The following is a 27,269-nucleotide window of genomic DNA, read 5'->3' as shown; positions in this document are numbered from 1 at the left end:
GCAGTTGCCAGTCTGTTTTATACATATATGTGAAATTTTAACTCAGGCAAATATCTGAGACTCCTAAGTAAAGAGTCGGTTAATCCAACAGTGACTTTAGAATCCGTGTAGAGAAATTAGCACCTCTGAGACCTGTACTATTCTCTGAAAGTGTTCGTCTCTCTTCAGTGAGCGTGAAAGGAAGTTCTTCTTCTTATAATGTCTGTGGAGATAGAGTGATCAGGCCCTGTGTGTCCCTGAAGTCAGACCTTCGACCCAGAGCCCCCCCCATGCTTTGCTGCAAAGAACAAAGGAGGCAAACAAGCCTCTGGGCCATCAGAAACCCTGGTTTGGCCAGAAGAGGCTAACCATCTAGTGGCCTGCTTGCCCCAGTGAAAGATAGGGCAGAACCACGTCTGCTCCTGCTTGGCTGGGCACCCTGGCCAGTTGCTAATTGGGCCGCTAGGAAAGCTTACCACCCGCTCCTCTCCATATCCGAATGTCTCTGTGTCTCAAGGGAGCTAATAGCAAATCTAGGATCAAGGGAGCTAATAGCAAATCTGCCTGGCTTGGACCAGTCTGTGTGATTTCCTTCCTGGTGAGAAGGAGACATCTACTCCCCTGCTTACAGTAACGCAGTGAAGAACCTTGCACATTCATCAAGACTTGTTGGATCTTTTACCTCTTATAGAATACGCATTGCTGAAGTGACTCCGGAAAAAGACACTGCAAAACTAATTAAACACCCATTTCTAGTATACTAAATTGTTGCGCTGAAACTGTTTCTTCCCCTTGGTGTTAAATTTGTATGTTGTTATGGAGTAAATGCCTGTCACTGTAAAGTTGCTTCATGTGTTTTGTGTAGTATTTTATTTTTTTCTAGCAATATATCATTTTCATAGTACAATTAGTTTTTAGGTGCTGGACAACTGTGTGTGCAGTGTAAGATGGGGCAGAATAGAATTTAAAGTTTTGTAGCTGTAGTGGTTTGGTGTTTTAAAAGGAGCCATTTAGTGGAATATTGAATGTAGAGCAGATTTTATTAACTGCATAAACTAAAATCTGGAATTACTCTTCTATTATAGTCCCCTGCAAATTAGCAGCACTGATTTTATTCAATTTTGTTAGTGATCTGTAACTCTTTTTTGCAGAAGGTTTAAATATGTTGGCACACTTCTGTTTTAATATAAAAATAATTTTATAGCTAAACTACTAAAGAAATATGCTAAACAAAGAGTTGTCATTTTAACTGTGTTTATGAGAACATTTTCTTTTAATTTGCTGCTGTATTTTGCTGCTGCAGAGTAAAGGAATTTGGAATTAGTCCTTCGGACATTCCCTTCTCACAGGGTAGTGGCAGTCGCTCTGATCTCTCTCCTTCCTATGAGTATGACGACTTTTCTCCTTCAATCACCAGGTCTACTTCATTCTATACATGGAATCTTTATTTTTAAGTTTTCTTTTGGCTATGTAATTTTACAGACCAACCTTTCATTAGTCCCCTTGCCTTGAGTCACACATACTTTGTTTTTATTTTGTTTGGCAGGTGATGGTTCTGCATGATCTGCAATCATCTTCCCAGTATTTTGTTCACCCTCCTTAAACATCCACACTCTGTATCCAGGCTTGCTAGTCTCCTTCATACATTTTAAAAAAAATGGTGATGTCACCTTTGTACATTTAGTGGACCAAATCTGACAAGTCTGTGTTTAGGGAAATTTGAATATCTCTAATTAAGAAAGAAAACAATTTGCATACATATATTTTTAAAACTTTTTGTCACTCGGAAGATGAATGAAAAATGGTTTCCATTGTAGTAAATCAATGGTACTTGAAAAAACGTTTTCCCCTTTAAAAATGAAGAAGATGTTCTAAAGCTTGCTATACTTGCAGACTTTGATGTCTCTGTTTCATAAATTTGCTTTTAAATGGACTTTTTTTTGGACAGAATCATTATCAATCTTTTAAACTACTTCCATCCTGCAAGAGCCTTACATTTTAATAAGATATTATCACTTTCGAAATTATCTTAATTACGGATCTGTTATCTTAATTAGGATCTATTCATTCTCTGAGATAACTTGGTTGCAGATTGTTATTTTCTTCAGAATTCTTGGTGGATTTGCTTATAAGAGCTAGTGGGGTACTGATTGACTAATTTTTTTAAAACACAGTTGTGTGCACAGAAGAAAGATGGTCAGGTTTAGGGTGCTGAATGAACTTTTCTTTCAAATTTTGCTCATTGTTAAGGAGTTAATATTGAGGGTTTGGAGATTTTTGCCCTCTTAACTGTTAATGAGTAGTAACAGTTCAATCAGAAAAAGCCTCTTGCTAGAAGATGGACTATAGTCCACGTGCAAGTCGTTGAAATTCAATGGTCCATGTTTTTTAGGAGTTGGGCTAACATCTTTTTGTCACTGAAAATACATTAAATTTGTGAAGTTGACATCATCATCCTTATTTAATGAATTAATTGCGCATAAACCCATAGAGCTTTATTTTTGGTTGTGACTCTTTTGCACAGGAGGTTACTAATTTACAAATGAAAAATTTTCTGCTCACAGGGTGAAGGAGCTGACAGTCGATCCTAGTGCCGCAGGAGATATCCGTCCCATTATACACCATGCTCCCAATCAGATCGACGACTTGGAGACACAGTGGGGTGTGGGGAGCTCTCCTCAGAGAGATGATCTCAAATTGCTTTGTGAACAAAACGTGAGTGGTTTACATCATTACATGGAAAGAGATGATGATAATTCAGTGGCAGAACAAATCCAGAGTAATGTGTATTTAAAGCCTGTTAGTAAGATCATTAAGTAAATACAGCATGCCTCTTCACCTTTTCACTTTATGGTATGTTCATTCCCATACAGAAAGAATCAAAACCAAAAACATTTCTTGAAGGGTGAGACACTCTGCCTTCTCAGACACCTCTTCATGGTGTCTGCTGTATTTCTCATTTTAGTAACTGGCTTTTCTTCCAGGACTCTATTTTACAAGAACATGCTAGTGATTCCTAGACCTTCCCACTGGACAGTCCTTCCAGCCAGATATCCTTTCATATTATACTTTTTTATTGTTGATATGGAATTAAATTAAGCTTTACAATATGTTTTAAAAAAGATTTCAAAGGCATTGTATAAGGAACTATACTGTCTTGCTAAAACATTAATTACAGCCTATCTAGCGCTTTCTCCTTTGATTGTTAACTATCCATGTCTAAAGGAGCCCTGTTTGCCCCAATTTGTAAATCCATGTTGTGCATTCTTCTAATGTATTAATGACTATGTCCGTTTTAGATTTTTCACTTTACATTTATTCCACTTTTTTTTCCAAAGGATTAATTTAATTTTGATTTCCTGAAATGTATTGGAGGATGTAATTGCTGTTCTCTTTTTTCGAAAATTGTTGTCTCTCTATTGCAATATGCACAACAAAAAGCCCTGACAGAAATGCAGAATTCTCTGTAGACATTAAAACCTACTAGAAATTAGCATTCTTCCCCTGTGACTTCCTCTTTCCACTATTTGAACTTGTTTTTTTAATGTGGAATATTCTGTTTTCCAGTATTCACTAGAATTAATGGCTGGAAATTTTTAGTGAAGATGAATTCAATTTAACTCCGTGAACATTTTGAATTTATTGCCCTCTTCGCTCATTTCTGGAGACTTTTCTTGTTAGAAGTATTAAATTCTGATTTTGGCAGGTTCTGCCTTCTGCATATTTCTTTTCATGTTCTGTGATGAGATGAATCACATTCAATATATGTCCTGTAGCCACAGTTCTTTCCAGACTAACAAGCTTAACTATTGTTTCCAGGAAGAGGAAGTTTCTCCGCAGTTGTTTACTTTCCATGAAGCTGTGTCACAAATGGTAGAAATGGAAGAGCAAGTAGTAGAAGACCACAGGGCTGTCTTCCAGGTAAAAGATGGAGCTCTACTTTGTTTTCTCCTAGTGCAGGAAATCAGGTTTTCCCAATGAAAGTGCATACTCTTGAAGATGTAGGATATCGTCTGGTCATTCCGCTGCTGTCAGAGATTTCTAAATTGGTTTATTATGATAAGCTCATTGTGGCAAACAAATAGAGGCAGATCCCATAACCACTAATCTTTGTCCCCATGATGAAAGAGAAGCATATTTCTATCCCAGAAATTTAGTAAAATTTTCCTTTTATTCTCAACAAACATTCATAAATAGACTGTGTTCATCCTAAGAAAAGTTGCTGTTTTCTTTTTACTATTTTTACTATTTGCTATATTTTCTTTTCCAGCGTTAGTGACTTTTGTTTTTTTTTACTTGCAGGGAGTTTATTCAGATTGGTCTTGAAATTTTCAATTTCACTGTCTAATCTATGCCAATAGTCCTGTGCCAGAGCTGGCAATTAATGTTTCTATCAGCACCATTTCTGTTTGGTCATCTGCCTCTATCATACCGCAATACTCCCTCCAAGTGTCTCATCTGAGTATCCTTTTGTGACATCTCCCTCTGAGATACTGAGATCCAGAAGAGACCCATGTATTTCTAACTGCCTGTTTGCTTCCTTTTTACAGATACGTAAAGGTTTTCACTTGCTATTAGTCAGAGTCTTTGGAAGGAATACTGCCCATGCAGTGTAAAGCTGGTCAGCGCCAAGGAGCCTTTTACATTCGCAAAATAAATTGTAGTAATAAGTATGAGTTAGTAGTTTTCAGCAGGAAATGAGAGTTGCTTCTGTTCATAACCTTAGAGTCTTTAGGCTGTCCATTTGCAACATCTGCTGCAAGAGAACGGCAGAGCATTAAACCTGTAGGGAATACACGCATCTCCTCAGTTTGGGTATCTAACATTGATGTGTGTTCATAATACAGTAGGATGCTAAATAACACATTTTACAACAGATGTAGAGGTTTAGTTATTATGAAACATTAGCCCTGAAGTAAAACATGCAGAAGTGTGAAAGTCATACGCCATATGCTGTAGCTGTGTCCTAATGCTTGCGACTTCTGGAGAGACAAGCTGCATTAGTTTAAGATGTTACTGCCTCGGTGTGTCCATCTGGCCTCCTGCTGGAGATTAATGCTCCTCCCAGCAGTCACTGGAAGGAAGTGTGGCCGAGCCTCAGCTCCCTTCGTTCACAGCATGGCTTGTTAGTTTATGCCGTGGGTGGAGGTGGGCTGCACCAATACAAGATCTACCAGCTGTACCAGGCAGAAGTTGTCTTCTGTGAGCTTCTCCTGGAAGCTGCTGATACAAAACATCCTTTCCTAACAAAAATGTCTAAAATAGATCAACGGAATGAATCGTGTTCCAGAGGTGTTGGTCTTCCTTTGTGTCTTGGATGTACGAGTTTACATTAGATGAGATGAATCCTATCCCCATGTGAGCTCCATTTGTCCTGAAAGCCAAAAAACATACATGGGGTTTGGACTATGCTTTCAATATTACTTGGGCTGTTGAGCACAGAGGGAAAGACTTGATTTTAGTATTTCAGCCTAGCATGCCTAGAACCGTCAGCTGCTTTCTTTTTTTAAATCAAAGCATTTCCAGTGTGATCAGTTCTCCTGATCACAGCTTTGCATGGTTCTGTAAGCTTTAAGCTCCTAGTTGCATTCTACTTTGCTGTAAACTTTTTTTTTTTTCTTTTTTTTTTGTAACGTTCGGAGTGCAGAGATGCCTAAGAGCTGCTTTAACCAACCTTTACTGTACTCTTATCTATCTGGGGAGTTAGCCCATGCAATAGTGAGCGGCTGAGGGAACTGGGACTGTTTAGTCTGGAGAAGAGGAGGCCTGAGGGGAGACCTCATCGCGCTCTACAACTACCTGGAAGGAGGTTGTAGTGAGGTGGGGGTCGGTCTCTTCTTCCAAGTAACTGGTGATAGGATGAGAGGAAATGGCCTCAAGTTGCACCAAGAGAGGTTTAGACTGGATATTAGGAGAAATTTCTTTACTGAAAGAGTGGTCAGACCTTGGAACAGGCTGCCCAGGGAAGTGGTTGAGTCAGCATCCCTGGAAGTATTTAAAAGACGTGTAGGTGAGGCCCTTAGGGACATGGTTTAGTGGGCATGGTGGTGTTGGGTTGACGGTTGGACTTGATAACCTTAGAGGTTATCAATCTTCCAATTGATAATGATTCTATGATTCTATGAATACCCCATTGGCCAGTTTGGGTTAGCTGTCCCGGCTGTGCTTCCTCCCAGCTTCTTGTGCATGGCAGAGCATGGGAAGCTGAAAAGTCTTCAACTATGTAAGCGCTACTTAGCAACAACTAAAACATCAGTGTGTTATCAACATTATTCTCATACTATATCCAAAACACAGCACTAGGGAGAAATTTAACTTTATCCGAGCCGAAACCAGGACACCACTGGAATTAAGAAACAATGTAGAAAACGTACAATTTTGCTGAATTTAGGAATAAGGTTTCATTTTAGGATTGAAATCTGTTATATTGAGGTGACAAGACAGCAAAAATGTTGTCATGTTAAGAAACGGTCTAATTCAGCTTTTTGTCTTGAAAGTTGTCTTGGAACTTTGCTAACGTATTTAGTTTTTTTTTTTTAACTTTTGTCTAGGAATCTATTAGGTGGCTGGAAGACGAAAAAGCTCTCCTTGAGATGACAGAAGAAGTAGACTATGATGTGGATTCTTACGCTACCCAACTTGAAGCAATTCTAGAGCAAAAAATTGATATTCTGACCGAACTTCGAGGTAGATTGCTTTTAATCATTTTTGTGTGCATTATTAGCAGTGTGTTTTCATATGCCATGGAGACTTGCAGTAATAATGAGGAGAAAAAAAGAGTGTGGTTATATTTTAGGGTCTTTTTTCACCTTACACTGCCCTGCAATGTCCTGTGGAAGGAACATTCATTCTGCTGCCTAAGAACAAGCTCACATCTGTGCTCTGTTCATCCTAGTTTAAAGGAAGAATCTCTGCTTTACCTCCAGGAAGTATAAACTCAAATCGTGCACCTTTCTTTTCTTTTCCTTTGTTCCAAAACAATAAAGGAAGGAAAAAGAAAATCCAAACGAACTGGATGAAAAAAGAAGGTAATGCAATGAGGAAAAGGTAGTAGCGCTACCAGTTCCTGCTCTGTTGCGTTCTGTAGTGTAGCAGGGAGCCTGCTGTCATTTTTAAGACTGTGCTTAAGAGTGGCATTGAGCTCTGAGTAGCTTGGTTGTTAGCTTACTTTTTTCTGTAGCAGACTGAATTTTGTCAACCTGTCTTTGTTGAAAAACAAACTTAGTGCCCAAAATTGATTCTTCCACTTCTCTTCTAAAATCAGCTTGTCAGCTTGGTACCTCATGGAGATGAATTTTTCATTTTAGTTTCCGTAACTATTTGGACTGGTAAAAATTCAAGGCTGGGGTTGGGGGCTGAGGGGTGGGGGTGGGGTTTTTTTGATCTGTGTTAGAAAACTCCTTGTAAGATAAAAACTTAATTTTTACTCAGTCCAAGAGTCTGCTGTAAGTTAGAAGAATACATCCAGCAAGTCAGATGTGGCCCGCTTGCCTTGTAAGCATGCGTGACACCAGTATACTTTAGCAAAGAACTGGAGGTACATTCCTTTGCTTTTTATGGATGATGGCTTTCTCTTCAGGAGAAGACAATTTGAGACACCAGCAGTGAAAAAACACAGTTTAGGTGACTCCCGGTTCTTCGAAAACTTATTAAGTGCTGCTTTTGAAACAAGGTACTGGAGGTAAAGTCTATCTAAGAGATCCTTGCATCTTTACAGGCAGCATGATACATGTATAGCTTTACAGGAGGGAAGAACTGTATCTCCCAGTATCTTCTGTGTTCTGCTCATGGCACGTAATGGTCACTGAATATTTCAGCTTTTATTCCTGTCACTCTGGGACTGGCATCTTTATGTTGTCGTTTTGGTTTCTTTCTTCCCATTCTTGGGCATCTTGAGGAATGGAGGAGGACAGGAATAGAAATATAAAAGGATGCCACACTTCCTTTCTCAGGTTTCTTCCATTCTTGTTATAGTTATGATGAAACAAATGAATGATGCATTTATCTATTGATGGTGAATAACTTCCAAAATTTAATCACAAATGCTTTTCACATTCATAGGAAAAGAGGGGGGAGTAGAATTTACTCTGCCGGGTTTTAGAATGTACAGGAGTGACTGATTGTACACTAAATACAATTTTGTATGCCTCAAAGGGTGGTTTGGAAGCTGCTGGGAAGGAAAAGGTTGTATGTGGTATCTCTCTATACTCTGTAAGTTAGAAGCAGAATTCAAGTGTGAACAGGTTACATGCTGGGAATACGATTGTGCAGTTTCCAAACCTATCCTGCCTAGAGACAGGGGTAGCATCTACGAAGGGACTAAGCTGTGAAGCAACTTGTTTGTATGGTGAGTATTGAATTTAAGCTTATCTGTCTCAATCCTCCTGTAATTTATAGTGTCAGCTATTTTTGTGGAGGAATGTTCTTTTTTGTGCATTAGGGCCAGAATGTGGAGCATCAGGGCTTAGTTCCAAGATCTGTGTTGAGCAGAGGCATATCAGCACCCTTTCTCTTTTTTTCATTAAAGATAAAGTGAAGTCTTTCCGGGCAGCTCTACAAGAGGAGGAACAGGCCAGTAAACAGATCAACCCGAAAAGACCACGTGCCCTTTGAAACGGGCCTTTGCTGCTAAAGGAATCCACGAACCTATACTGCTGTAGCACACATTTGTTACAAAACCCAGTGGCCGTAAGAACTCAACTACTTGAAAGTGTAAAAACGTTAGAAATGTCTGTGGAAATGTCCTGTTTCTTACTCACCTGAATGACATTTTCAGTTTTGTGTGAAATGCTCCTATGATGTCTACAAAATGCTTCTAGACCAGACAGCACAACCATGCAGGGTTCAGATCTGTGAAGCACTTTTGTTTAAAATATTTCATTTATGCAAATTGTGAATTTTATGTTTGGAAATATTTGCCATGTTTTTAATAATGAAGTAAAACCGTGGCCATTAAAAAGTCACAGTATTTCCTTTTGACTATGTTCAGTTTTGTTACAAAGACCAGCTGTGCAGTTTTAAATTGTGTTTGCGTGCATGCACACCTCACTAGTGGTTGTACATAACCTCTCTTCTACAGACAGCTGTGCTTACCTCTTCCCGTTCTATGCCTTGATGAAGGCTACTTAACCCTAAACATCCTTTTTCTGAAGCACAGCCTTAATAAACAACATTCCTTCATTGTCAATATAAATTACTTTTAGTGTGTGTACATTTTTAATGTGTTTTGAGACTTTCTTTTTTGGTGGCTAGTTTCATTTCACAGGATGTGCCATATCATTTGAACAGGAACTGCAAGAGCTGTTAAAGTGGACAAACAGCTGGACATTCCATCCTCCGTATAAAAATCTGGAATCTAGATTTGAGTACCATAAAGAACAGTTATATAATTCTAACATTTTCTCTGTAATAAAAAAAAAAAACAGAACAAAAAAAAAATTATAAATTAGTTGATGTATAATAAAGGGTAATGTTTAAGTACTGAGGAGAGTTGTATCTTGGGATAATGCAGATATACAGTATGTGGTATGGTGTGATAATGCTGTCAGAGTAAAGGTACAATCTGACCTCTGCATATGGATAGGATAACTGTCAAAGTTCAGGGATCCGGCTAAATACATGCATATTGGCCTTTCACATACTGTTAAAATTTGGCTTTTGATGCATGACAAACTTACATGTACATTAACCGTAGTTTGCAGGTAGTTTGAGTAGCTCTGTTGCTTTAAAAAAACGTAGCTAATACCTATTCTTCCCTTTGTACAGTGCCAGCAGCTGAAAAGTGGGGTGAAATTGCATCATTTGAGGATTTTGCACAATGCCTCTGCCTAGTGCTAATAGAAACCCCACAATTACCTGAATTCTCACAAATGGCGCCATGTGTATCAGCACTTTTTAGGTGGTGGCACTCAAGTTATTTTTGCAAGTCAGTATCCAAAAAAGATTGACCTTTCATGTAAGAATTTCTTGTCAAATGAAGAATTGTAGACCTCTCTAGGAGTTCTCCCTGTTTCCAGGAGTTCGTATCAGCAGACTTTCCCTTGGAACTGTTTAAAAATCACTTTTGGAATACAAGCCTGTTTGTTTGTGCCAGGCCTGGAGGGAAATAATAAAGGGAAGGCAATGAAAAGAGAGTTAAATGAGCCGGGAATCCTTGTAGTGTTTAACGTTTGTGTCTCCCATAGGAAGGTAGGCTATGGGAAGCTCTTGTCGCATCATGGTTAAAAATAAAAAAAATCCTCCTGTGTGTAAACATGAAAACTGAAACAACAATGTAGATTTTACATAATGTGTTTAATAAATTAAGCTATTAAATGAGTTACAGATGAGAATTTACTTCTATGAAAGTTCTGTTGTGCTTTGGGAAGGGTTTCACTTTGCACATCGGAGTTACACTTTTGAAACGGCCTCCGATTTCAGAATAAATATGTACTTCTGGAGCTAACTCTTCTGTACAAATTTGTCATGTAAGAAGTTGTTCCCCAGAGCACTGTCCTGATAGTTTTGCAGCAGGTCTTAAAATAAACATCACACACCTTTTTGAGCATTTGTTTAAGAATGTCACAGTTGAAGAAGAAAAAACCAGTGAAATAGAAGGCAGCAGCTTTTGTTAGCAGGTGACAGTGGAGGTTATTGTGTAATACCAAAGGGTTTCTTTGAAGCTGCTCTGGAGAAATCTTACTTTCTAAAAAGCCTCTGAAGATTGAGACATCCTACACGAGGAACAGCGGCTTCCCTGCTATTCCTCCACGCAAGCCTTGAGCCACAACCAGGCTGTGGTTTACAGCAGGTACCAAAGAGGACAGGAAGGACACAGGCAGTTACCTTTCAGCAGCTTTTTACGTGTGTCCTGTCAGGTAGCAGATGCAAGCAGAAATTGCGTCTACTCTGGGGGTGATGTTAAGAGACAGCCTTTGTGGCAGAGCCTGCTGTAGAGGTCAGATCTACATCGATACTGAAGTGGTGAGAATCAAGATGAACTGATACAGCTGGTTACAGCACTTGAATTCCTGTAGCCCACTGCTGCGATGGACTGGCATTACTTCAATAGGACTCAGACAAGCTTATCTCGATTCCTGTCCTGTAAAACGAAAGCATTTAGGAAACGTGACACAATCTCCAGCACTTGTTCCTTCTGTATTGGTCTGTGCATATTGCTGTGGCTACTTACCTCACTCATAAACTGGTCCTATATGCAGTGAAGCAGCATTGGAATCACTAAACTATAAAATAAATGAGCAATCCCCTTTTACCATCTCAGGATGCCTGCAAATTCAAGTACGTATTTCTGAACATGTTTCTGACTCCATGACTTTTGAAGAATTGACATTGGATTTGTAGAAAATGAAGTTGTATCTTAAAGGAGTTTTTGCTCATTTGGCTCTTCTCCACTTACGGAAGGAGATACGCTATACATGAAAAAATGACTTATGCTAGTCACGGAGTACTCGGAGTCATGCCTTCACCCCTGCATGCTGGTATGGAGTTAATAGTTACCGTTTTCCTGAATCGTAAGATATATATATATAATCGTATATATCGTATATATATATAATCCAAACTATATTAAGACACTTCAGTAAGTTTTTCTGTCAGGACACAGGCATGCATTGCTCTAAGACTCACTGAAAGCTTTGATCTATCCTACAACTCCTCCTTGCCTTGAAGGGCGAAGTAGTTTTCTCATAAAAATAGCTGCTTGAATTTACAGTTGACAAAAAAAACCTTCTGTCTATGCTTATGAGGAGTGGCCCTTTAGTAATTTTCTGCTGGTTCCTATAGTGGTTTGATGGCAATAAGGAGGGGGTAAAGGAGATGACGCTGGTAGTTTCAGGTACCTCAATAATGTTTTTGTAAATGATACCAAGCCCACAAGATAAATGCTTTTGTTTCTGAGAAACAGTTACTGGGATTTCTGCAGGAGAAGCAGATTACTAACAGACTTGGAATGCGGGTAGCTACCGGAGGACAAATGGAAGAGACAGGCATTTGAAATCAAAAGAAAGTGTTTAAATACACTTTAAAAACAAACAAACAAAAAAATTCCCAAGCAAATGGAACGACTACAACTCTGTTTTTGCTGCCCAGACCAGACTTATGGGTGGTACTATTGAGTATTGTGCAAGAATGTACTGAGGTGAAGTCCATGATCAGAGATGTCGACTATGGCAGCATCAATCCATGTTATTGGGTATACTTGTGAATACGCTGTCATGGGGAAGTCCAGCACCTCGCTTCAGTCATGAAAGAATTTATCGCTTTTAAAAAATAAAGCAGCAGCTTCTTGCCTACTATCTGTGATAAAATAGCATGTAAGGTTTTAATAAGAACCAGAGAGTGTAGACTATTCTGTAGATTGCTTTTGTGAGAAGAGCTCGTCCCGTTGCAGTCACTCTGGCTTAGGTAAGACAGGTGACAAAATACAAACATCTTTCATTCTTCTAGTAGTCTATGAGAAATGGATGCCTTCTGAATTGAAGCCATGCAGCAGTCTGAAAGAGTGAAATATTTATGTTACAATTTCTACTAATTTATACTTCAGCTTAAGGCATTTCTAAGATGCGCTGGCTGGCAAAGAACATATGAAAAGAGCATGAAAGCAGCCATCGCTGTTCAACTGCCATAAAGAATTGTTACAAATCTTAAACTAGAAGTTATTAGCAAATTTGCTGTTTTAGAGATGCAGGTATACTTTCAGTGCAGTTAGTTTATTGCATCCTACCAGGTTTACTATGTAGTAGTACTCTTCAAAGAGCAGTAGCTGTAGTAACTGTCACACTGAGAAACAGCTAGGAATTTTTATCTTAAATTAGGAGAGGATTCCTGTTGCCACTTAAATTAACTGACCAGAAGTAAGAGCAGAATATAGCAGTTAATTACTTAAATTTCCAAATTATGCTATAGACTAAGGCCTAATCATCACAACAGACGGACAGACAGAGAAGGGCTGTGTAAGTCTCCAGGGAAATTATAATCACCAATTCCATTATTAAAGCCATTTTTAGAGGAGACATAGAAGGGTCTAGTACACAAATACCAGAAATAAGGATCTTTAGCTAGTTGCTTCTCAATACTGTAAGCAGCAGTTAAAATATATATAGGGTTTAAGTGTTTGATCATGTTCAGGACTGGAAGCAAGGAGTACCTGGTATTGAGAGGAAAACAGTATTATTCCTGTGCAACCCAATACTAATCTGTGCTACATGGGTACAGATGCAGACAGAATTTGAAGAAGCCTAAAAGAAAGGCATAAAGAGAAAAAAAAATACCTAATAAAATCATCTATATCCATTGAACGGGCTCGTTTTTCAGAGTAACCTGTATTTTTTAGGACTGTCTGTACTTTCTCTGCAATTTTGAAGTTTTCAGGTATTTCCTGTCAATGGAAAATAGGATACAAATTAATTTTCTATTCATAGAATAGAAAACAGTTAATTTAAATCATCTATTCTTTTCCTGCTTCTAGAATAGTTTTTGTTTCAAGTGATAGAAGTAAGTTGTATTTTTTCTTGTATGGATTATTGTACTCTTCCATACTTGTATCTGAATTTTTATACCTCAGCTCATTATACATGAATTACAACGGCATTGCTAAGCAGACACAGCAAGTGTTCTTAATAGATTCTTATTAGATTGAGACACGTACAGCCAATATATTAATAACATAGTCAGCTTTCAGCTTTTTCACTGCCATTTAGTGCCCCTTTTAGCTTTTTCTCTAAGAAAAGAAGTAAGTTCTGCCCTCCCTCCCTCAAACTCTCTCAGAAAAACTTTAACATGTTAAGCTTTCAGTGTTAATTTTTTACTCTTATAAAAGTCAGTATGTAGGTCACAGTACACAGAAACAGAATTTAATATATTAAAAAGGAACTTACTGTATTATGTAAGGAACAATGAATTCGGTAATTATGATCCAGCAACTGCTCTACAGCGCTTGACCTGAAAGAAATACAAGTTTAGAATGAAAATTGAGCTTTAACTAGTTTTTTTGACTTGATTGGTTGTTAATCTTTACTATAAAAAGCTGTAACGACTATGCAGAGCTGTTCTTTTTCAACAGCTGCCTAGTTTTCTTTTAAAAGAAAAAGCTTGTGACCTCAGCACAAATCCTCCATCGTGGTTTATCCCAGACTGTGCTGGCCTGCATATAACACTGCTATGCATTTGCACAAAAGAAATGGTTAACTGGATGGACTCTCAAACTTTGAAAAGATTTCCTTTAATAGAAGTTACTTACTTAAATGCTGCAGAGAGTGTCTTGTTTTTCCTAACAAAGGCTATCCTTACCAGACCATCCCACTCCTGAAATTAAAAATTTCAGAATTTACAGAAAGGAACAGCTACTACAAACAAGAACAGTCACTACTGACAATTTCACAACAATACTGAACACAAAGAAAAAAAATATTTCAGGAAAATACCTTTCTAAAAAATACAAAACCAGTCCTGTCTTGCACAAAGCAATACAAATGGAGGAGAAAATACCTCACCCACAAAAACCTTAGAATTGTTCTTTTTTGTGCCTAGGCACTATTGGCCAGATCTTACGTGCTGAGAAGGCAGATACTTGAAGAAAATCTGGCTAACCTTGGGCAAGGCTGAAATGGTCTTGAGGATCAAAGCGTTTTAAAAATTAGCTTTAAGAATGCTAACTTGTAACACCTGTCTTCTGAGATTATACACAGTCATCCAAAGCTAAGACTTTTCATAGATACTCCTTTGATCAAAACCAACGAAGTCATCAGCCAGAAGGGTCTCTGGGAGATATAAACCACCATGAAAGGGACATTATTACTAGCAACTCTCCAACCGACATGGAGATGGTACCTCAGTCTTGTCAGAAATACTGTAAAGAAAGCCGCACCCGAATTGATGGTGTTCAGGTAATGTCCTAATGCAACCCTGATCTACAGAGGAACATGTATTTTGGAATTATGTAAATGCCAATGAATAGTTGGTACTTAGCAGTGAAAACAGCACATGGAACTGAGTAATAAGTGAAAAGAAAAATGAAATTAGGTGTTATCACTAGTATGTTACATTGTTATTGGAGTATATGATGCTCACCTGGAAGTTGATAGGTGGTGGTGGGTTCTTTGGCTCTATTCTGACAACACTGGATTCAACTTTGGGAGGAGGCCTGAAGTTATTCTTTCCAACCTGTTGGTCAGGAGAAGTCAGGCAGCTGTATGAATAACCAGAAACATTCTTCTATCTTTGGTAGCTCTGTTAGCTAACACAGAATGACGTACCTTCATCAGATGGTCCACTCGCGCTAATAACTGAGTATTAATAGAGAGTCTGCAGTATAGTTTAGTTCCTGGTTTTGCAACCAAACGAAGTGCAAATTCCCTTTGAAACATAAGTATTGCACACCTGAGGATAACAGAAATGAGAAAATGAATTCTAAATTATCAACTTTTACGTCAAAAGTCAACTAACACACTTGGAAAACACAGGATTTGCCTCAGCACTTAGAAGCAATAAAAGTTTGTCATAAACAAACTCTGCCTTAATTAGCTCAGAGTGTGTATTAAAAAAAACCCACAAAACTTGGTGAAACCATCTAAATCTTCTTAAAGCTACAATAGGATTTGATTCATTATACTGCTAAATGGATCAGGATCAAAGAGACAGAGGCTAGTCTCGGAGTTTTGTGCCCGACTGTAACAAATAATTTTCAATAATTCTATGATAAGTCCTTCAAATCCAAACTCTCTAGCTCCAAAAAGTGACCAGTAATGTCACTAACATTAGCACTTCAGTGAGAGAAACCAAGAACTGCTGACATATTGAACAACACACAGAAGTACCTGGGCAGTTATATTTTTGGACCAGACAATAGGAAGCATCTTGGCTTCAGTCCTACCCTTTCCACCCTTCCTTTCTACGGTAGAAAGGCATTTGAAAGGCTACAATGCCCTACTTATCCCTGGAATAACAGGTGCAACTCCTGTTTTCCATCAGCTGGACACTCACCGATGCCAAGATTAAATTTTCTCCTCATGGTTAATACATTGACAAACGAATTTCCAGGCACTGGCAGTTTTCATGCTGCAGAAAAATGTTGGTGCGGCTCTAATCCACCAGATACTTAAAAACTAAAAAAATTTGATTTGGGAATAGTGTTGAAACTATTTTTTTTCTATTAGGTAATAGAGAACTCTGTTGTCCACGTACCTGAAAAAAGGTCTATGAAGCAACAACTTGAAAACAAAAGGTGAAGAAATCTGAGGAAAAAAGTAATAGCATTAGTATAATTTCTGCACAATTATCATTTAGAAAGAAAAAAGTTTTGCCATGTTGTTTAGCCCATACCTGGTAAGGCAAGTTAGCAACACACGCATCAAAGAATGGCAAGTCTGTTTTCAAGACATCTCCAACCTTGATTTCAAGTTTGTTTGCCAGACACCTAGGGGAAAATACACTGTGGTTATCCTCTGAGAAGCACGTTGCCAAAGTTTTTGCCACAGCAGCTCCACTGCTTTAAGTGCTCGCTGTTTCCACAGTTGATACTTACGTGCCCTGGACTCTCTTCTGAAGTTCACCAACAAGTCTAGGGTCAATTTCACAAGCAATAACCTGAAAACAAACATATCTGTAGCTTTCTACAACTCCTCCGTTTGGGATTAAAATTTCAATTGTAAAAAAAACCCTTGTGTCTATTGCTACAGGTTTAACTAATTCTTAAGAATTCCCTATTAGGCTATGCACCTTCCTCCCTCCCCAAAAACATGCAACACTTACCACATAAACGGATAACAGCAATATAGTTTGGTAAAACCATACAAGATTTACATGAACAGCTAGAAACTTATTGGAATTATGTAAATGTTAAGAAAAACACCCCTAGAGTAATTCTACTGATGAAGATCTTTCTGTTTGCCATCGTCTAAGCCACGATGTGGTTTGAACTTGGGCAGGTGGGGGGGAAAGTCACACTTACTTTTTTTACTTTCTCTAACATCTTTACAGTCAGGTTACCGGTTCCTGGGCCTACTTCCAGAATGACATCTGTGCGTCGTAGGGCAGCCTAAGAACACATGGCATTTTGGTTGCTTTTCTAAAACTGATTTCAAGCAACCATTTACTTTTAAAACAAAAGGTATGTGATGTATGTGCAGCCCAGTAAAAAGCCGAAATCAGCTAGCAGAGGAGTGTGAACGCCGTTTAGAAAGGGATGGGAGGGAAACAGTGAAAACAGGAATATCTTAAAGCTAATTTATGAGAGATCGTTGGCCTCTCATATAGAGAAAAGTAAGCACGTTAAAAAAAAAAAAAAAAGCAATATCCACAATATCCCGGCAGTAACGTAGTACAGCAGGAACCTCCAAACCATAGGAAGGGCAGACTGAGGGAAGAGGACCGTGCATCAGGACACGCCGCCCCGGGTAGCCCACCGCCCGCCCGGCCCGGCGCCGCGCAGCCGGCGCTCCCGCGGTGTCGGGCAACAGCGGCCAGCCCGGGGCCTGCCGCCGCCTCCCTCCCCCGCGCCGCTCCCCGCTCCGCCACCCGCCTTCTCGATGATGCTGTTGACGACGAGGGGGTTTTTCAGGATGTGCTGGCCGGCCCCGGGGTTGAAGACGATGCCTGCGGCAGAGAGCGGCGTTACTCCCGGCGCAACCGTGCCCCGCGGAAACGCGACCACGAGTACCGAGGCGTTCGCCCGCCACCGGCGCCCGCGCTTCTCCCAGCTCCCCGCCAGCAGCTGCCCTCCCCCGGGCCTCCGGCGGGGCCGCTCCCAGCACCCAGCCGTCCCCCGAACGAGGGCGAGCGCAGGCCGCGCCCTGGCGGCAGCCCCGGCCCTGGGCTCCCTTCTCGAGGGCGCTGCCGCTCAGCCCGGCCCCGCACTCACCGGTAGCGCGACCCTCCCGGCGCTCCTGCCGCGGCCGCTTCCCCGCCCGCACCTTGGGCATGGCGGCGACCGGCTGGGCTCGCCCCCCCGCCCGCACACGTGCCGCGCGGGACTACAGCTCCCGAGAGGCGCCGCGGCCAGGCCGGCGCGGGCGGAGCGCCTCACGGGCGGCGGGCAGCGCCCCCCGGCGGGCCGGCGGTGTCTGCGGACCGCGCCCCAGCGGCGGCGGGCTGGGCAGGCCGGCTGCGCGGGAGCACGGCGGGAGTGGGGGCGGCGCGGAGCTGTCCTGGAGAAGCGAGACCTCGCTGGGCTGCCGGCGTGCTTTGCAGCAGCGTCACGCTGCTCGGCTAAAACCGGCCGGAAGGCAGGGCTCTCGGGCGGCAGGCTGTCTGGAGCCTGGGGGCGGAGGTGCGGGGGGAGCGGCACCGTGCGCGGACCTTAACGGCAGCAGCGGAGGCGGCCGGCTAACCTAGCGCAGCGCCTGCTGTGACCAACAGCAAGCCGGGAGGCCGGCCGTGCGGGCGGGGTTTATTGCCGTGCGGTGAGCGGCCCCGTTCCGGGCAGCAGTGGATGCGCGGGCGGCAGGGAGAGCGGAGGGCGAACAGATAGCTCGGGGAAGGGGGAAAGAAACTTCCGGAGGGGTCTCCCGCGTTCCAGAACCCGCGGTCTAAGGCAAACCTCATGTTCCAGCCGCGAAAAAATGACCTGAAGGGCCGTTCTCGGCAGTTCCGGCTGATGAGGCAAGAGGATGCTTTAACTCGCCAACTCCGTGTGACGCGACCGGCCTGTACCGGTTCACGACGTGAAACCGCGGTGTGCAAGGCGCTGGGTCCCCGCGGGCGGCACAGGGGGCGCGAGGGCCGTCGCCAGGCCGGGAAGGAACCGGCCGGGCCCAGGGGCTGCGCGTGCAGGCGCCAGCCGCGCACCCAGCGGTGCGCGCGGGGGCGGCGGGCTGCGGCCGATGCCCCGCGGCAGGTGCCCTTTCCGTATCTGTTATTCCCAAGCCACACAAAACCCGAGTTACTCGACATCGGGCGCCTGGGTGCGAGGTTATACTCCCACACCAGCACCGCACGTCTCTGCTGCAGCCGCGGGGCGCCCTCCTCCCCGCCGCCGGCACTGTGCAGAGCCAGCACGGGGCGCATCGGCAAAGCTCCGTCAGAAGTTTCCTCAGCCGGTTCCAACCGTCCCGCACCGGACGGGCCCGGAGAGAGCCAGTACCCGCTGCGGCGTCAAAGGCGGGCAGGCAGCCACGCACGGCTGCGAGGGAGGCCGGCAGCACCGCCATCCCGAAGCCGATTCCCGCAGCCAGCGGACCGGGAATTCGCGGCCGCGCGCCGGTGGCGCGTCCCGGCGGGCCTGAGGCGAGCGGCCCGGCGCGACCCACGGGCCGCCATGCGGCGCCTGTGACGCTCGGCCCGCTCCCCCGGCCCGGCCGGCGGCAGGGCGGCCCCGGCGGGGAGGAGGGCGGGCCCGCGGCGGCTCCGCCCGCCCCTCACGGGGAAGCCGCGGACGTCAGGCGGTGCCGCGCGCCAGGCACCCCGCCCACGCCGCTCGAGTCTCCGCCCCCTGTGGGGGGAGGTGCTACGCGGCCATCGCCCTCTCCCGCCGTCCGACGGCGCGCCGCGGGGAGAGCCGGCCGCGTGTCGCTGGGCATTGACGTCACGGCGGCGCGCCGGGGAGGCGGGGTGCCGCGGCGGCAGCAGCTGGTCCCGGCTCGTGGCGCGAGCTTCGGAACAGGCGGGGGTCTCACGCGCCAGGCCCGCCCCGCCCCGCGCGCGGCGCCGGCAGCCGCCAGCGGTGAGCCGCGCCCGGGGCCCTCCCGCCACCGCCCGGGGCCCTCCCGCCACCGCCCGGGGCCCTCTCGCGACTGCCTGTGGCCCTCCAGCCGCCGCGGGCCGCGCTGCAGGTGCCCAGGGGGCGGCTGCGAGCTGCCGCCCCGGCGTGGCGGGCGGCCTCCCGCCTCTCTCGGCGTGGCGAGCGGGCTGGTGGCGCGACGCGGAGCCGGTCGGTGCTGGGCCCGGGCGGGTTGCCGGGGCGGGCGCCGCGCCGTGCCCGCAGGCGGGAGGGTAGGCCGGGGAGAGGGGAAAAGCGGCTTCAGCTTGGAATAAGGCAACGCTCGGGGGAAGGAGCCCCAGAGTTGCAGCGCTGCGGGCGGAGCGGCTCTTCCCCCCCCCACCCCGCTTAGGCGGCTCCTCCACCGCCTGTATTTCAGCTGGAGCTCCCCGGTGCAGTTCCGTGCCGGCGCAGCATGGCTTTCACGTTGTCTGTCATCTGCGTGGGCTTCTGTAGACTGCCGGGGATAAGACAGCCCAGGTTTACAATTTATAGTGTTTGGCAATGGCACAGTGCTTTCTCAGAATCAGAAGAAAAGAACTGTTACCTAATGCCAGGGAAGTGTTCCCTAGTTTATCCTTGAAGCAATCTGGGTAGAATTGACGGGAAGGCATCAGAAGAATATGAGGCATTAAGCTGCATGGTTTGTTGACAGCACTTGTTTTTCATAGGAAAGGGCAAGTATTAGCCTTTGTTAAAGGTGGTTATTTTCTTCCTACAGGTTGAAGAACAGCAGTTGAAGTTTTACTGTAAAGCAGATTCTTCCCTAAATCAAAGGCAGGGTCAGTGCAGCAGTGGTGAGTTACTTCTCCAGTTTGTTACCTTAGAAGACAACAGCGTGTAAAATGTAAGAACATGGCCCTGAATACAGTACTGATACTGCTTCCTATTTCTGCTTCCATGTACCTTGCTTCCCATGTCTCATAGATGAAGTGATGTCTGTAATGTATTTGCCATGGCTTTCAAATTAGTGTTCATAACGTGAGAATTACCTCAGGCTTTACAAATAGCCTGTTCCCTATGAGTTTTGGTTTCTTGAAACTTCATTTCAACACCAGATTTTTTTATTGCTCTCTGCTTTTCTTCTCTCATTCTTTCACTGTACTGTTCTGCAAAAGGGCACTTAGTATCATATGTATAAATGACCTAATAAAGATTTTTGTTACCCACACTTGACAAATAAAATTTTAGATCTATCATCAGAAGCAGATTTTAACCGTGGTTAAACTGAGATGGTTTAAAGCCGTTTCAGGGCATGAGAGCAGACTGCAACTTGCATTTCTGTTTCAGCTGTTGCACACTAGTTTGTTATAAAGCGTTCTGTCGTATCTTTTTGAAAATCTGTTAAAATGAGGTGAACTAGGAAGAAGTCAAAGGAATGAGATTGGTCTTGTGAGATTGCCCATCCTTATAAGCTTACTATTAAACGTCTCTGTGTATCCCTTTGGCTTTTTCTGTGTCATCAATACTGAACCCTATCACAGAGTTTCTTATGAGCAATATGCAAGCAAATCCTTGGAATCATCCCACTGTCATTTTTTTACTGCCTTTTCTTTCTGCTAGGAGTTTTTGGTCAGTTTGGTGCTTTCCGTATAACCTGAAAGGCCATTCTTCTCAATATTTTTAATCTTACTACTTTCCCTTTATGATATTATCAGCCTTGCTCACTGCTGTCCTTTATTCCTTTGTTCCTCCTTGGTCTTTGCTCTTTTACCCTTTGTGTCTTCTGGATGCTGACCTAGATTATGCATTCAGACCCAGGTTTTAGTTTCAGGGTTGTGTTTTTGTATAAATAAATCTGTAGAAGTTCTATCCCTCTATTTCTGTCAGTAGCAGTGCGGGAGAAAAAACCCGCAACTCTTTCCTACTTAGACATTTTTATTTGTCTTCTTTACTGTGGCTTAAATTGGGCAAAGTACAAGACAGCCTTGTTATTTATGTAAAGAAAAAATAATCTGTTTTTTTTGAAAAATCTTGGTAATTACTAACATTAGTCATTGTAGTGATTGTAGTCATTAGTATAGTCGTCAGTGGTTTTAAGTAATACGTTGAATAGCCAGGATACTGGCAGTTCCTTTGGTTTTACTGCTCAGTAGAAATACTAACATATGGCATAATTGGTACAGGTACTATAATGTTAGAACAGAGACTCATGGGAAAGTTTATAAAAGGCTGGAGAGAGATTGGTATAACTGCCAATTCTTCCTGAAATTCACAGTATCCTTGAAAGCATTGCTAATATGTCATATTAATAACACTATGAATGCTAGCATTTGTGTTACTCATTTCAGAAGGTGACCCATAAGTGGTTCTTGCGGCTTTTCAGAATGGAAACTTTGTTTTTCCTGTTTTCCTTAAAACAAATGTACTGGAAAAGACAGTCTTAAGTTTCCACTTGAACCTCCCAAGCTGCAGTTTATCAAATAACTTGATAGTTATTTATTAGTTATATTATCTGCTGACAAGAAGTGTTTGGCTCCGTCCTCTTTGTAAGTGCCCTTCAGGAAGTTATTTGTAAGTGTTTGCTAAGTCTTCCCTGAACTTCCACTTTACTAAACAAGTCCTCAACCTCTCCTCACAGGTAATTTGCTTTAGACCCCAGACCGTCTTCGTAGCTCTGGCGTCTCAGTTTCTACACTTCTTTCTTGAACTGGGGAAAGGGAGAACTATGATGACAAAGTTGAAGACACTGTTCTAGAAGCAGTCCCGGATACTGCTGAGTAAAGGAGGGTAGCAACATCCCTAGAGCCGCTTGCTGCGTTCCTCTTAAAGTAGCCCAGTATACAGAGAACACACTGTATTTTGAGTTACATATTTACCACCCTCTCTCCTGATTTCAGAGAATCTTAACTGAATCTACTCTTGCACCTCATTACAGTGGAAAAGAATTTATTGAATTCTTAACAAAAAACGTACAGAATTAATTGCTTGGATGTGAGTGAGTTGTCATACTGCATTCTTTGAAGTCCTGAAAAAGTGAAGTGTGGAGGCGTTTGCTGATGAAATCCTTTGTTTTGTTCCCTTGCAGATGTATAACAGTCCTTGATTTGTTTTCATAACTGACATGTGATTCTAAAATTTGGGTATATTTCAGTGTTTGGGAAAAGTACCTGGATACTCTTTTGCCTCTATCAAAAGGATTGACTACTAAGGAGGAACACTAAGCCAGTATGGCAGAACATTTCAGAGACATGGAATATTCTCTGAAGTAAACTGTGTATGCAGATACTTCCTTAGAAAGGAAATTAAAGAATGAAGAGTAGAAGAGAAGTGGGTCTTGGATTTTTGCAAGTAAAAAGGAGATGAAGGAGTTTGGGAGTGGGAATGTAAGTGCAGGACACTGAATGGTAACGATGAGGAGCTGATATTGGTACTTGTGGTTTCTGAAGAAAATCTCATTGTGCTGAGGGGTGGCATTTGATGTGTTGCTTACCTTCTAGGTGTAACTGTTCTTTTTCCTGTCAACTGAGACTTGAGAATATGCTGTTGTCTCAGTTCTGTGTGTATTCAGTGGGATCTTCGAGAGCAGCTTTTCTTTGTTGTCTGTGAATAGACTCTTTTCCCTCATACAGGAAGAAATTCCGGCATGGCAGTAGAGCCAGATTTGCAGCTGACAGTATTGAACATTTTCTAATTGAAGGGGTTTCTTTTCCTTCCTCCCCCACCCAATGTGCGCTACTTTGTTGGGATAGCAATGGGTATGAACCACAGAAAAGCAGCAGAAAGCAAGCAACATTCCTGAAATTGCTCAGTGTTTACTGCGAAGACACAGTCTGAGATTGGAAAGTAAAGATGGGAAACACTAACCTTACCCAATGATCAAACTTGGAAATTCTGGCTGCTGTGACTCGAAGTGTGGACTCCGCCTTCCTTCTAAGAAAACGTTGCTTATAAGGTTGGCAGACTCTACCAGCATTTCTAAACGTGCCTCATGGCTGTGAAGGTACCCAAAAGACAGCAGCTGTTTAATACTCACCTCCTCTGTTTCATCTCTAGGACGGTCTTGTAGAACTTGTTCAACGGTGAGTTAAGCTCTAGAAGTACCCACAAACTGTGGAGAAAATCCATGTCCCTGTGATGTAACCCATATATGGTGTAACCCATGTCCCTCTGCCTTTGCTGTTCAACAGGAAAGCCTGATTTGTAAGAGGTGAAAATTGTCTCTATCCCACAATATTAGAGCCAATATTCATGGGCCTTTGCTGTTCCATGGGGTCTAAGAGCATCTGTATGTCCTCTGCGTAAATTATGATCTGAAGAGGCCCTGACCTATCAGTTGAAAAAAAAAGGGAAAAAAAGGGTAGTGGGGGGGGTCACAGCAAATTAAGATTTGAGAGATCTGGCTTTAAACTCCTAAAGTACAGCTGTGTTCTATCTGCAGGAATTGATTTCATAAAGGCATCTGTACACAGCAGTAATTAAAACTGTGTTTTGGGAGGATCCCATTAACACGAGGTACGAGCTGATGCCCTCATTGAGTCAATCATCTTTACAGAGTGCATGCAGAGGGTAAGTTCCCAGTAGAAATCCTGTTGGTGGAAGAGAATGTACAAAGAGACTTCATCAGAATTGAAATTGCCTGTTAGGGCCTGAGCCTGTAACGGCTTGACACTGTTGGAAGTCCTGTATTCCTCCTTCCTCCCATAGCCACTTCTGGGGTCTGTGGAACAGTGTGCTCAGATAGCTTGACTTTTTGGCTTGTTTTTTTGTCCCGTTCTGTGCCCCCACCCCACCCCCACTTCTGGCCTTCAAGGGGGGGCAGTTATTAAGTTCGCTCTGTCATAATATGTAAGTTTCCTCTAAGTTCACTTTACATTTTGTTAAGACAGAAGCAAAAGAAGATGGATACACAGGATTAGATCCCAGTAACTTGTGGTTTTGCATTTAGGAATTAGTTTTGCTTGAAAGTTCTCCAGCTGATAGGAGTGCTGGAGCCATCTTGAAGCCATGCTGTTGTTTTGTTTTTCTGTATCTGAATCTGGTAATTGATTGTTTTTAATTTTTTAAGATTTAAGAAGAAAATTGCTTTTTCTCCCGCTAGTGTTAAGATTGATTTTTGTGAGAAAAGAAGGGGTTGCTAATACCACGGCATTGCATTTTTCTGGGAAGAGAGATCCCTAAACGTGGCTACTTATTCACTCTTACAGTACCGGTTAGCACCCTAATATAAAGTCATAGATCTCCCAATAATTGTCAGTGTTTATTAAAATTGCAGTTTGGTGAACACCTTTAAGCAGGCATAAGCCAACACTGCTGCTGAGAAGCAGTGCTTCTGTTGCACAGTGAAGAAGCTGTCTGTGTCTGTTCTGCGTGGTTTTTTATGCCTAGCACATTTACCTGTCTAGCAGTGTGGTGTGGAAATGACTGGGGAGCTTGCTCCAAAAAAACCCCTGGATTTTCCCCACTCCCTCCAGCTTCAGGTATTTAAGAGGTGCAGGGACAAGCAGAGGGTTATACTATTTATTTTAGTGACCATACCTCTTTAAATCAACTTAACTTATTTGTAGCTAGCTTAAACTGCAAATTCAAGTTTGGTGCAATAAGGATTGATTTGAAATAGGTTTTTTTTTTTCTTTTTATATTTAAAAAAAAGGAAAATAATTGTAAAAATAAGTCTCTAGTGACTTACTAGAAGAAAGCAGAAACTAGAGGAATTTCTGAAACATAAAAGCAGGGGACAGCTGCTGCTTCTGTTCTGTGTGGGTTCTGATGATAAGTTTGCAATGGAACTTTGTAAAATGCGAGCCGTAATGAAGCATTATTGCCATTCGTGCATCTCGCCGTTTGTATTTGCTATATGTGTATCAGGTGTTTTTCCAATTAATTTTTTGCCATCTGAATCATACAGAAAATAGTGCTTCCTTAAATATTTTGTTATTTATAAAATTTATCTAAAAGTTGCCCCATCTGCAGGGAGATTATTATTTTTATCTTTGACTTTGCTATTTTGCTTGTGACAGCCTCATCCAATGTTGTGTGAGGACTACATGGGGTCAAAAAGCAACAGTGCAAATTCATGGAAGACTAAATCTCTTGAGGGCTATTGAATTTAAGTTACCTGCCTCTTACTAGGAGATCCTTGAACCACAGTTTCTGGAGGATGGGAGTGCATTATTCAGGAATATCACTAGAAGATTTTCCTGACTTGGGCATCTACTGTGGTCTTTGAAGAGATAGAACACTGGGTTAAATGAATTTTTGTTCTGATCTGCTAAGGTTGGTTTGGTTTTTCTTGGGTTTTTTTGAGCAGCAATAGCTGCTCCAATTTTTAAGTGAAAATACAAACCTTTTCAAAAATGAGAAGCATTAATAAAAAAGAACCTTTGCAAATATTTTTCTTCGTGTTTTTTTTTTTTGTTGTTGTTGTTGCCTTTAGATCTGCCAGCTAATTATTTTGAAATAAGAAAATGAAAAAAAGCCTCATGGTTTTTGTGTTTGTACTGTACTAATTTCATTAAGTAAGTCTTCTGATGAGAACTGTTCTGGGTGAGGTATATAAATCTTTAGCAGAAGCACCATTCCCTTGGGGAGAAACCCTCCTTTTCTGCATCATATTTGAATGTAGCTGAGAAATAATTTAATTTAGCTGACATGATCTTAGTTTTGTAGTGCAAAATCAATTGTCACATGAATGCTCCATAATCCATTTTTTCCTCTCAAACAAACATGTCCTTGCAATGAATCTTCAGCAAATATCTGGGTATGTGCTGCAGATTCACTGTTGCTACACATGCAGTTTTCCTATTGCAACTCATTATTTGGAGAAGACTGTTCAGCAAAAGGCCTAAAATCAGCTTTTCTGAAGTTGGAGAAGTTATTTACCATTGTGCTTACATGCACACACTCTGCCAGCTTACTAACTTTCAGAAGTTCTCCCTTTTTGGTTTTCGTCTGATAATCAAACTGATGGCCTGCTATTTTTTCAGTTGAGTAGATGCTTCAGAATTGTAGGCACTTCAGAATTATACTTTATCAGGTCTCGTTTGATAGTGTAAGGTACGACTATATTTCTTTCGAGAGTAAGTAACTTGACTTTTGAATGGAAATAGATGAAATCACTTCATAACATGAAGTGTAGTTTTGATCTTGCAGAAATTGAGCTAGGATTTCCTCCTTAGTGGAAACTCTACACCTACTTCTGTTACGTTTTTTCTTATATAGGTCTTTTCCTCTCTCCCTTTCCTTCACTACCATTTTTAGGTGCTCTGAAATTCTATACTACAGTTAGCTATACTACAGTGCTACAGTGTTTATATCAGAAAAATTTGGATATATCTTTTATTGCTGCTTTTCTTATGTGTGCTTATTTTACTCAAGTTCTTTGTGCTGTGAATATGGAGTTCCTACTGTGATCCTTACAAGTTAACCCACTGTTTTCCAGTGTTTTCATTACATTGCTGCTTCCTGGCCAACTTTAGCTATGCAATGAGGAAGGCAGCCTAAGGTCCTCAAGATGTCAAAATATCTGCAAAAAACCCCAAAGTTAAAGATATTGCACCTAAAGACCTCTTTTTATTGCCTGTCCTGTCAACAACATTATGCACAAATTTATTATTTCATGATTATTTTTGATGGAAAAATGAAACTAGCAGGACTTTTA

At 42.3% G+C, this 27,269-nt stretch overlaps 3 protein-coding genes across 21 annotated transcripts in view; 2 read left to right on the top strand and 1 right to left on the bottom strand.

Annotated features, from left to right (window-relative positions):
* The window catches only part of KIF2A (kinesin family member 2A), a 61,789-nt gene extending 51,493 nt beyond the window's left edge, over positions 1-10,296 (top strand). For 4 of the 7 annotated variants that reach the window (XM_075136954.1, XM_075136955.1, XM_075136952.1 and 1 more), the window contains 4 exons: positions 2,544-2,694; positions 3,799-3,900; positions 6,531-6,666; positions 8,507-10,296. In XM_075136954.1, the coding sequence (XP_074993055.1) occupies positions 2,544-2,694; positions 3,799-3,900; positions 6,531-6,666; positions 8,507-8,592 (475 nt within the window). In that variant the 3' untranslated portion in view covers positions 8,593-10,296. Of the gene's footprint in view, positions 1-1,282; positions 1,397-2,543; positions 2,695-3,798; positions 3,901-6,530; positions 6,667-8,506 lie in introns of all 7 variants that reach the window. The other 3 variants (XM_075136951.1, XM_075136956.1, XM_075136953.1) reach the window with 1 other exon arrangement.
* A 1,670-nt stretch (positions 10,297-11,966) lies between these two features.
* On the bottom strand, positions 11,967-19,154 carry DIMT1 (DIM1 rRNA methyltransferase and ribosome maturation factor). Of its 9 annotated transcripts, none has more exons than XM_075136958.1 (12): positions 18,539-19,154; positions 17,495-17,568; positions 16,925-17,011; positions 16,499-16,560; positions 16,297-16,390; positions 16,159-16,208; positions 15,231-15,354; positions 15,046-15,138; positions 14,216-14,280; positions 13,854-13,917; positions 13,248-13,354; positions 11,967-12,470 (listed from the first exon to the last, which is right to left on the bottom strand). In XM_075136958.1, exons 1-12 carry the CDS (start codon positions 19,119-19,121, stop codon positions 12,428-12,430), a joined length of 1,446 nt encoding a protein of 481 aa, XP_074993059.1. In that variant the 5' UTR covers positions 19,122-19,154; the 3' UTR covers positions 11,967-12,427. The 9 variants fall into 9 exon arrangements, with proteins under 9 accessions (XP_074993059.1, XP_074993058.1, XP_074993064.1 ...); XM_075136957.1 differs by having other exon boundaries at positions 18,303-19,043; XM_075136963.1 differs by having other exon boundaries at positions 18,512-18,598.
* A 346-nt stretch (positions 19,155-19,500) lies between these two features.
* The window catches only part of IPO11 (importin 11), a 99,635-nt gene continuing 91,866 nt past the window's right edge, over positions 19,501-27,269 (top strand). The window contains exons 1-5 of one of the 5 annotated variants that reach the window (XM_075136943.1): positions 19,501-19,633; positions 20,391-20,466; positions 22,251-22,995; positions 23,110-23,691; positions 24,051-24,178. In XM_075136943.1, coding sequence (XP_074993044.1) covers positions 24,170-24,178 — 9 coding nt within the window. In that variant the 5' untranslated portion in view covers positions 19,501-19,633; positions 20,391-20,466; positions 22,251-22,995; positions 23,110-23,691; positions 24,051-24,169. The other 4 variants (XM_075136942.1, XM_075136944.1, XM_075136945.1 and 1 more) reach the window with 4 other exon arrangements.

The sequence above is a fragment of the Calonectris borealis genome, chromosome Z (assembly GCF_964195595.1).
Source record: "Calonectris borealis chromosome Z, bCalBor7.hap1.2, whole genome shotgun sequence".
NCBI lineage: Eukaryota > Metazoa > Chordata > Aves > Procellariiformes > Procellariidae > Calonectris > Calonectris borealis.
This window is presented reverse-complemented; position numbering and strand designations above follow the sequence as displayed.